Source organism: Lucilia cuprina, chromosome 6 (genome assembly GCF_022045245.1).
Source record: "Lucilia cuprina isolate Lc7/37 chromosome 6, ASM2204524v1, whole genome shotgun sequence".
Lineage (NCBI taxonomy): Eukaryota > Metazoa > Arthropoda > Insecta > Diptera > Calliphoridae > Lucilia > Lucilia cuprina.
This window is the reverse complement of record NC_060954.1, coordinates 20,958,664-20,970,024: the sequence shown is the minus strand read 5'-3', so window position 1 is coordinate 20,970,024 and position 11,361 is coordinate 20,958,664. Positions and strand designations below refer to the sequence as shown.

Below are 11,361 nucleotides of genomic sequence, written 5' to 3'. Positions count from 1 at the left end.
AAATATGTCTGGAAATCCATTATTATTTTTAGCACGTGGCAACTCTGTATATAAAGTTAAAAATAAGGAAAACGTCAAAAAACCTTATTAAAATTTAATTTTTTTGATTGAGACTACCTTCTTTATTTCTACTATGGAATTATTTATAAAATTAAAATATTTAATATCATTTAAACAACAAAATGAATATTTTGTAAAATTTATTTTCACGTTTTAACAATTCGGAATGAATTGAAAAAATTGATAAAAGTCAAAAATTCGAAAAGTCGACTTTTTATAAAACAAAAAAATACTTTACTACTGTATGTTATTTTTCAATTTCTAGCGACTTTAAATATTTAAGATAGCATTAGCATTACTGAAATACGAACATGTTATTAACCCTAAGTGAATTTCCACCATAAAGAAGAAGATACAAGTCTGTGAAAATTTTTGCGTTTGCCTGTGAAAAAATCAATTGGTAGTTGACTTCTTTGAATATTTTTGCGTAGTTTAATTGTTAAATTAAAAAATATTTTTATAACAATTTCTTTTAATAGAAGCATGTAAGTAAATTTAAATACGGTGCAAAATTATTACAAAAAAAGTGTTCATAAAAAATTACATTAAGAATTTGCAAAAAGAGATTAAAAAGTGAAAAAATTACGTTCAAGTGTGTGTGTGTGTATAAGAGCTGCAACAAAAGCCACAAAGATAATAATTTTTATTTTTTGCAGTTGAAATATAATTGGAACATGTTTTAAATACTAGATTATGGATAATTTATTATATTTTTCATAAGTTTATCCGGGGTACTGGTCGATTTCGTTTTTTTTTTTCATTTCATTTTTTGCATTACGTTTTTTCTCGTTTATTCTTCCAAGATGGCCGTTCGTAACAGTTTTTGTGGTGTCTCTACGTTGCTTTCCAATGTGTATTTTGTTTGCAAGTAAATTTGACTTCTAACAAATTGTGACGACGTCTTGACATTTTTCTGTCTCAGATTAAAAAAAAGGATAAATCGTCTTCTAATCAAATGTTATTCTCATAACTAAATTTTAAAATTTTGATGATATGAATTGTTTATTTTAGCATGTTTTGTTTTTTCTCTTTCAATTGTTTTGTTTTAATGCTTGCGTTTTGTTTATTTGATTTTCTCATTCATATTAGAATCGATTATAATAATTGTTTCTGTTTTATTTTATGGTCTTTTCGTAATGATGACACATCGCTAACGTAAAATTAAGCGTATACATACATATGTAGGTATGTATGTATGCATGTACGTATGACGACGGTTTAAGATCGGGTGTGTGTTTGTGTATGTGATACATTTTCGTCGACAAGCTGAACAAGAAAAACAACAACATTTATATCTATTTCCCACCGTAGCATCTATCTCGCGTCTCTGTTGAAAGTCATCTTAACTGTTATCGATTTTTCCCAATACCTTAATCCATATGTTCTGGAATTAAATTAGAGAAATAGCCTGCTTAAAAAATATTTATTGTTTTAACAATAATTGTTTATATACATATTTACTACTACGGTGTGGTATAGAAACTTAATTTATTTTTTATTATGCACTTTTGATTGTGGGGGCGTTTTTTTTGTATACCCTACACCTCTAGTTGTGGGGTGGGTGTTGCATATGTGCTTTAGTAGTTATTGTAACACTTAAAGTAGTAATATTCCAATATTACAATGGCGATCGACATAATATTACGTTCTTTTTCGAAAAAAGTTTGATATTTTATAGATAATTCGTCTTGTTTTAAAATTTTTGTAAAATAGAATAATCGGAACCCGTGCGGAGATCAAGTAAAAACTATGTCATTGGATTACTATTTGTTACTTTTCAATTGGGTTCCGGCACGGGTTTCAAATTCTTTGTGAAATATCGAATAATATAATATCGATTCCAAGAATCCCAATGGAAATTAACATAACATTCATTGATTCGAACGAAGATTTTATAGTTTTTAACTGAAAACAAAATTTCAAACATAAATACACGCTCCATTTTTTACAACACTGTTTCTCCTGTGCGTCAGAATTTGTTAATAAGATTTATCAATTTTAATAGAATTCGTCGTTAGGGCAATAAAATATTACTTACCAGTCTTTTAATTTGCAATCTGAGGTTTGATAATATGACTTGCGTGTACGTGAAATCTTTAATTGAAAGTATGTTTTGTTAATTGGTATACAATATTTACAATGTTTTACACATATATTGCAAAATCTATTTTTTAATATTTTTGTTTAGAGCATTATTGTTGTCCAATTGAGCTTTTATGTGCTGGGTTAGTTGGCAACCTTGTCCAACAGTGAAATGCAAAATTGTCTATTCTCTTTTGTCGTTATTTTCCGTTTTGTGTGTTTTTTATTTATTTTTTTTTATTATAACATTTCAGTCAGTCATCGTGTATTCTTCTTTGTTATTGGTAGTGTTTGAACAACGGGTATATTGACGATTAACCATGAATTTTTGAGGCGAAGTTCAACATCATACATATGTTTAATAAAAATAATATTGTTAATATTTCGTATAACGGTGCTTTAATATAAAAGGTTGATAAAATTATAAATAATCTGGAATTTAATGCGTTCAACTCGCCACAATAGAGATAAAGTGTTTAAAAATATTGTTTTTTATAAATAAAAGAAAACAAAACGGATATACATATACATACATATTTATGTAAATAATTTTTTCTTTATAAAAAAGACCCCTAACTAAATGTAAAATATAAAAGAAAACAAAAAAATGTATACAAATAGTGGTCTTGTGTAGAAAATTCAAGCTGCATAGTACATATTGTTAGCTGTAAAGGTGCCTTAAATTTTTGTTTTAAGTTATTCATTTTATATTTTCATTGTTGTTGCGTGACACTTGCATAATACATAACAGCATCCGACCAAAAAACAAGCATTTTCCCATTAAAAGTTTTTATTTTTATCTTTTTGACATGTCTTTTTAAAAATCACTTAAAGGCAACCATCATGTTTGTATCTGTACATGGATTTATCTATTTAAATTTGTTTATTTTAGCCAAAAATTGATATTTTCAGTTGAATATTTACACATAAAGTCATTCATAAAAGAAATAAAAAATAGCACGCGAGGTTGACTAAGTAAAATCTTATAAGTAAATACGTACTCAAGTGCAAGGTCTATAATAAGAGTTGTCAAATAAAAATATAAACAATTATTTCAGAATAAACCTATGTATGTACATAATTCCATTCTTATTCTAAGACTATTGAAGCAAAAAAAGTTTATTTTTTTATTTTTTTTTTGTTAAAGATCTGCAAAATTTCTCCATCAACACTATATAGTCAGCTCGAGTTCAATGAACTTGAAGTAAGTACCTATAATCATAAAATTTAAGTGTAGGTACCTAGGAAAATAGTATTAGTTCCACAACTAGTCCTAAAACGTATCATAATTTACACATATTTTAAAGAACAGTTTACAGTTTAATATGTTATATTTTTGTATAAAATTAATTTATTCAAATTTGTTTATTAAAAAGTTATGTAATCATTTATTGTTCAAGAATTGCTATTGACTTGTTTATTAAAATAATTTCTAATAATTTGTTAAGAATTCGAAAAATGTTTTTTAAGACTATCCGAAGAAAGCTATTTCGTACACCCAAAGTCATTATGATACCATTACACATAGAAACAACTAGGGTTTACTATTCAGATCATGAATATTTTTAAAATCTAAGTTGGATAACAGTTTAATGATTTACTTTCAAGTTATAGAGAGGCAAATTATAAACAAAAAATTATTTATTATTTTTTTTAATAGTAAATATAGTACCTATTATGTTTTTATATGGTACTAGATAAAAATAATTCGTAAAATTAATTTAATGTATGTAGGTATTTATAGTTGTAATTTTGGCAAAATAATGTAAATTATAGGTACATATTAATGATGAAGTAATTCCTGGAACGATATTTTACGATTAATAAACATAAAAATGTTGAAATTAAAAGCTGAAATAAAATAATTTTAAATAGTGTCCCAACTTAAAATACATATTTTTGAATTGAGCACCATAAAACATTTGATATTTAAATAGTGGTCAACTAATTTTTAACATTTGCATTTTGAGTTAGGTCACAATTAAAGTAAACGCAAGATATGTATATACATACATACATATATATAATATTAACAAGTGTATGCGCATGATCATTACGTACTAAATACATATGTATGATTGTAAGATAAACAAATACAGATAAAAGACCATATCAATGACGTCGTTGGTTTCAAAATTTTACAAAGTACAATATACATTTATTTGTATTGATTTCTAAAATTAAGAAATAAGAAATACCTATATACCTATATATATTTAAATTTTAGAACCTACATGAATGTAAAGTAACATAGAAATAAAAGTAAGACACCCAACATTCGTTTTTATTAAATTTACTTACAATACATACATTTGCATTTATTTCCTATTTGCAATAGGTACTAAATATTATTACTGATAGTGCGCTCGCATAAGAAACAAGTTTCAATCTTATCACAATTTATTATTATTTTTTATTGCATACATTCATACGTATTTATTTACTATTTTTCAATCATGTTTAAGGGTAATAAAGTGTCTCCTAGACAGGTTGTGATTAAATATTATTGTGTACAGCAACTTAAAAGACATGCAAACATATTTATATACAAACTGTTAAGTTTCTTTTTGATTTTGTTTTTTTATATAGAATTTTTGATATGTTTTTTTTAAGTATGACTCATTTATATCAGTCTAAGTCAGCTGCTTGCTCTCAGAGATTCAATTAATTGTTAACAAAAACAATAACGAAACTTTGTTTTTGTAAACTTGAAAACATCAATAATAACTTGATTATGGTTTGATTAATAAACTTTAAAACATTTCCAATTCATTTTTAATATTAAGAAGATATTTAAATAGATCTATAAATAATATACATGAGTGTAAAATAACGAACCTGACATCATCTTAAGACATCATCTTAATGTTAAAAATGTATTAAGAAGCAAACTTAAAACATTCACCTTTATGAGATATTCAGCCAACAGATCATTAACATTAGAAAAAATCTGCTTATATTGTAAATAATAGGATAACAATTGCAAAATGTTATATGTACATAAGTATGTATATGAAATTCCTACGTACATATCAATAAATACGTACATCTGTATGACTGTATGGAATAGTTCTTCGATTATTTGTAGATTCTTTTTTTTTTTGTACACTTTGTCATAGAAAATTCACAGTTTTTATTTTGATTGACGATAGACAATAGTTAATGAATTTATTTAAACAATAGCAAACACACAAGTTTGGCACTTCAGAATAAATTAAGTTAATATAGTCATTGTTACAACAACAAATATATTTGTACAATGATGATTGTTGTCTGAATTATTTGAAAAAAAACTGTGTTAAACTAAAAATGTTTTCGTTTATTTAACCATGTTAAAAATATGTATGTATGTGTGTGTGTATAAAATATAAAATGATAAGTAACAAAAAGTACTTTGAAGTGCAATGATTAGTTAACAAAGTATGTATACAATTGATGTATGTATTTGTAATTGACTATTTGTCAATATTGCCAAAATAACGGTGTTTTACATACATAAATAGCAGCTTAAAACTGTCTTTATTAAATGAATCGCTGAGTCTCATTTTTTTTTAATAAAAATGAAGTAATGTTATGATTAAATTATCAAACTATTTTTGTTGATTACATTATTCTTAATAGTACTATCATAAATTGATCTATTTTTGAAAGTGAAACCGTTGTAAAAGTTTCAATGATAATAAAGTTTTTCTATTTTCCTTTTTTTAGTTTCCTTAAAAGTGCTGGGCACTGGAAAATATATTCATATATTAAAAATTTCGGTTAAAAATATATTTTCCTAAAGTGGAATTGTAAAAACTTGCCTTAAGTTGAAAACAGCATGAAAATGGTGTTGTCGCAACGGCAGCGCGAGGAGCTGTAAGTTGTTTTTAAAACTCTTGCATTTAGAAACGTATTAATGTTCTCTTATTTTTTATTATATCTAGTAACCAAGCGATTGCCGACTATTTGGGCAGCAATGGATACTCAGAATCTTTAGAAGCATTCCGCAAGGAAGCCGATCTCAGTGGTGAAACAGAAAAAAAGTTTGGCGGTCTACTCGAAAAGAAATGGACATCAGTAATACGTCTACAAAAGAAAGTCATGGAACTTGAGGCTAAACTTTCCGAAGCAGAAAAAGAGGTTATAGAAGGTGCTCCATCAAAAGCTAAACGTAGTCCAGGCGAATGGATACCAAGGCCACCAGAGAAATTTTCATTGACCGGTCATCGTGCCAGCATAACACGAGTACGTTTTTTAATTAATATTTATTTTACGTATCGAATTAAAAAATTTGTATTTTTATTCATTTTAGGTTATATTTCATCCAATATTCAGCCTAATGGTGTCAGCTTCTGAAGATGCTGTCATTAAAATTTGGGATTTTGAGACAGGCGAATATGAACGCAGCCTTAAAGGTCACACAAATTCTGTGCAAGATATTGCATTCGATGCTCAAGGCAAATTGTTAGGTAAACTAAAATAAACATCAATAATTTTTAGATATTATAATGTAATTATATGTTTTGTTACAACTCATAGCTTCATGTAGTGCTGATTTATCTATCAAATTATGGGATTTCCAACAGAGCTACGAATGTGTCAAAACAATGCACGGCCATGACCATAATGTATCATCTGTTGCTTTTGTGCCAGCTGGTGATTATGTTCTTTCAGCTTCTCGTGACAAAACGATTAAAATGTGGGAGGTTGCAACCGGGTTAGTATTCAGATGACAATACTTATCACAACATATTACTTAATATATATAATGTTTTATTTTAGTTATTGCGTTAAAACGTACACAGGTCATAGGGAATGGGTACGTATGGTTCGCGTGCACATGGATGGTAGCATTTTTGCATCATGCTCAATTGATCACTCAGTTCGGGTTTGGTCGACAAATTCAAAAGACTGCAAGGTGAGTGTGTTTTAGTTTCCATTAATGTAAACATGTAAAATTAATATAATATACCATTTTACATTAGGTTGAATTGCGTGATCATGATCATACTGTCGAATGTATTGCTTGGGCACCAGAGGCTTCTTCTTCAGCTATAAATGAGGCTGCTGGAGCTGATAATAAAAAGGGTCATCATCAAGGACCCTTCTTGGCATCTGGTTCAAGAGATAAAACCATACGCGTAAGTTAATCATACAAATATTTTTATACCCTGCACTACTTTATTGGGGAGGGTATATTGGGTTTGTGCTGATGTTTGTATCGCACAATAATATTGGTCGGCTAAGAATCATTTTCTGAGTCGATTTAATGATCTTCTATTGTCCCAGGGAAAAAGCCATTGAAAGTGGTTAAGATCGATCCAACAACAACAACAACAGGGCTTTTAAGTTTATAATTATGTTCAATATACTCGTATCTCTACAAAAAACTGCAAAACCAAGTTCCATACTTAGCCTTCATGACCCTTATGAACTTTATAATTATAAGGTCTCATTTGACCCCTATAAAAAGCCTTTTTTTCAAAATTTGACTTAAATGTCGAAAATTTTTTCAACAATAAATGTCTTAAGTATATCTGAGGAAAGGTACAATTGAACCCGAACCGATTATAATTTCTTACTTGTTTTATTTTTAAAATGTAGATTTTGTTTTTGTAAAAGTTTTTGAAGAAAATCAAAATAACCAAAAAAGTTATTTTGTAAAAGTTATAAAGTAAAAATATACTACCAAGATTGAAACCGTTACTATGTATAATATACCTCATGTGAATGACATGTTACATCTTTTTTAATACTTTTGCAACATAAAAGTGGTGGTCCTTGCCTAAGATTGTTTTATTATTATTTCATAGGTCTGGGACGTAAGTGTTGGTTTATGTTTATTTGTGCTGTCCGGCCACGACAATTGGGTGCGAGAATTAGCATTCCATCCTGGTGGTAAATATTTAATATCAGCCAGTGATGACAAAACAATTCGAGTTTGGGATTTACGTAACAAACGATGCATGAAAACTCTTTATGCTCATCAACATTTCTGCACTTCAGTTGGTAAGTTAAATATATGACTGAATAATGAATATTGTATGTTTCGAATTTCCATCTTTTAAATGTGTGTGTTTTTTGTTTTGTTTTCTTTTATAGATTTCCACAAAACACATCCATATGTAATTTCTGGTAGCGTAGATACAACGGTTAAGGTTTGGGAATGTCGTTAAGCCAATAGTTATTAAATTAGAATGGAGTGATACTTGCAGCGTTTGTTAGCTTGTACGCTCCAGGAGAAGATAAATACATACATAATACTATTTAAGAGCTACAATTTACTTCAATTACTGCAGAATATACACAGAACATACACACAACATATACATTTAAAAAAAATATACATATATTTATTGATTATAATTTAATTTGAATACAAAACAAAATAAAGATGGATCTCTATCAGATTCGTCGATATTAATTATTAGATTATATATAAATTACGTTTAAAACAAAACAAACAAACAAACAAAAAATGGCATCGTATATGTATTTGCTAAAAACAAAAACAAAGAAATATAAAATTCTTACAATTTGTTGTCGTTTGGCGTCAAATCATATTCGATAGAGTCGTAACGTAACACTTTTTCTTTTGTTGATCGTTGGTACTGGACTAAACAAATTGATGAAATATTGACAACATGTGGGTGTCAATATTTTTACCGGTTCATAAGGATCAACAAAATTGTATGTTTTCTCACCTAAATTTGAATAAGTATTGAGTAGAACTCGAATCATATATTATGTACGTACGCCTTATAATTAATTAATTGTAATCATAAACACTTTCGTTTAAGTTTTTTTTTTTTTGCTTGCTGGATTTTTATTTTTCTATAATAATTATTAAACCTAAACTATTATTATTAGATTTATGATTTTATATGAAACTTAAAGAAAAACGTGTCTCTTAAATTCAAGTTCAAGTAGAAGATTTAAGTTAATATTAATTAATTCGTAGTAAAGTAGTGTTTTTCCATTAGGGCGAGTTTTAATAAACCCAACAGCAATTGATATTTCTACTATTACTATCAATGAAATCTATTATTCAAATTGTATGTATTATTATAATGGATAAGTAGTAGAACAACAGCAATAGACAGATCCTCTTTCACTTTTATTATTCAACAGCATCTATCTATCTTTCTGCTAGATTGGCTAAAAACAACGCTTAAGAATTCTGTATAAAAATAATGTATACTATACATACATACTACGTACGAGTGAAAATATTTAAACGATTTATTTATTTCCTTTCTTATTTGCTGAATATAATTTTTTCTTTAAAATGTTAATTAAATTTATATCTTCCAATATCTTGCAAATATTTAAAAATTTCTCTTTCACTTTTAGTTCCCTCTTATTACTGAACTGTATTTTTTTTTGTTAATTTCTTTGTTCTTTTGGTATTAACTGAAAAGTAATAAATTAAAGTAAAACTTATTTTGTTATTATTTTATCTTGATCTGATTGATTGTGAAAATTGAAAACCACCCGGCTTAATAACACAATGAGAATATAAAAAGGATAAAGAAAAACAAAACTTTTTGTTTTATTTTTTCATTATTTTAAATGCTATAGTGAACGATTTTGTCTTGCATATAAATTGTGTCTAACCAAACAAAGCCCTGGATGTTATGCTTTTTGAGTTGCATATATTTGTAAAATTATCAACTAAATAAACCAAAACTATTGAATATGAATATAAAAATTATACAATACAAAACAAAAATTGTGCACCTTTAGAAAAGCTTTATAATAATATGTACTCTAAACTGTTTCACTGCTCTCCATTTTTGAATTATAATACGAAAACATAACTTAATAATACTTATGTATACATAATATGTATGTATGTAATAAAAAATAACGGAAAAAATACATATATTAACAATTTAATATATGAAATCAATTAATTTTGGAAAATTATTAATTAAATTGAAAATAAAAGTTTAAAAATTACCGTCATATTACTTAAAACAATACTTGTACAACGGTGAACCGAACAATTTTTGAAATTACAATTGTTTAGTGAAGCGCTCGTAAACAACATTATTAATCTATAAACATATAATGGATACTTCATTTTTACCCCAACCGAAATGCTATAGAAATTTGGACATTATTAAAATTACATATTTTTGATGATAATAAAAAGAATCTTACGAACAATGTGTAATAAAGTTTGTAATTATGAATAATTCTAAAAATAAAAAAAACATAATAAAAATTCAGTAAATGATTGTACTTATTTTATGTTCAATGCTTATAAAGTAAGGAGGAATTAATCTAAATCGCTTCAAAAGGAATGTAATAATCATACAAATTCGAAAGATTATTTCTAAATACAAGCTCACGCTTTAAATATCCCAAAATTACAATTTGTTTCAATTGTTTACTTAGATTAAACATCTATAGGTGAAATGAAGAATTTTTAATAATTCGTAAAGCAGTTCATGCTAGTTCATGCTGATAATTAGTTTATCTAAAAAGGTGCATCACTGCAATTGATGATTACTTTGCAACGCTTATACAAATGAGCTGATGCTCATTTTGTGCACAGGATTGATTTTCGTTTAAAAATTAGTAAATGACAATAAAGTTCATGAAACGTATCAACATCTAAAAATACACACATTTACCGCCTTAAGGTCAATCTTTAGGTGAAGCATTAGGGATTAAATTAATCTTCGAAAGTTGTTTTTGAATACTCAATCAGCTAATTTTGTTTGCTAGTTTAAGCGCTCAATATAGATGATTTTAAACTTGAACAAGAAATGCAAAAGTGTAAACAGCTGATGGAAAATAAAAAAAATAAATTTTTATTAAAATAAACATTAAAATGTTGGATTTATCGATTAGTATTAATTATGGGAAATTCACTATATATTTTTATTTGTTTTAAATTAAAGTTTTTATTAATTTTCATATTACATTTGCAATTGTCTTCTTTTTATAAAACATGCATTGTTTTGATAACAAGCAGTGAAGTTTTCTGTTGTTTTGTATGGCAACGAGAGGATTAGTTTAAGTTTAGAAGGGTTATACACCTTAGAAACGATGTATGTCTACTCGGAGACCATAAGGTCCATTGTGATTCCCTTCAATAATGAAGATTTAGAAAACATAATCCAAAACACTACCACAACACTAGAATAAAAATACAGATAATTACATATAATATATAATTGCTTTATATATAATAAAGAAAATTCAAATTCCCCTATAAAACCCAGT

The 11,361-nt window shown here is 27.0% G+C and overlaps 1 protein-coding gene and 1 long non-coding RNA gene across 6 annotated transcripts; one reads left to right on the top strand and one right to left on the bottom strand.

Moving 5' to 3' along the window:
* Window positions 1-392: 392 nt before the first annotated feature.
* Window positions 393-10,358, top strand: LOC111681502 (lissencephaly-1 homolog). Of its 4 annotated transcripts, none has more exons than XM_023443298.2 (9): window positions 393-545; window positions 5,851-6,000; window positions 6,069-6,369; window positions 6,437-6,593; window positions 6,664-6,841; window positions 6,907-7,042; window positions 7,110-7,265; window positions 7,938-8,133; window positions 8,227-10,358. In XM_023443298.2, exons 2-9 carry the CDS (start codon window positions 5,963-5,965, stop codon window positions 8,298-8,300), a joined length of 1,236 nt encoding a protein of 411 aa, XP_023299066.1. In that variant the 5' UTR covers window positions 393-545; window positions 5,851-5,962; the 3' UTR covers window positions 8,301-10,358. The 4 variants fall into 4 exon arrangements, with proteins under 4 accessions (XP_023299066.1, XP_023299067.1, XP_023299068.1 ...); XM_023443299.2 differs by lacking the exon at window positions 393-545 and adding an exon at window positions 2,404-2,683; XM_023443300.2 differs by lacking the exon at window positions 393-545 and adding an exon at window positions 2,414-2,553.
* LOC124420679 lies at window positions 658-2,263 on the bottom strand. 2 transcript variants are annotated; one of them, XR_006941296.1, is made up of 2 exons: window positions 2,099-2,263; window positions 658-1,444 (listed from the first exon to the last, which is right to left on the bottom strand). It is a non-coding gene; the product is annotated as an uncharacterized LOC124420679 (long non-coding RNA). The 2 variants fall into 2 exon arrangements; XR_006941297.1 differs by lacking the exon at window positions 2,099-2,263 and adding an exon at window positions 1,514-1,581.
* Window positions 10,359-11,361: the final 1,003 nt, after the last annotated feature.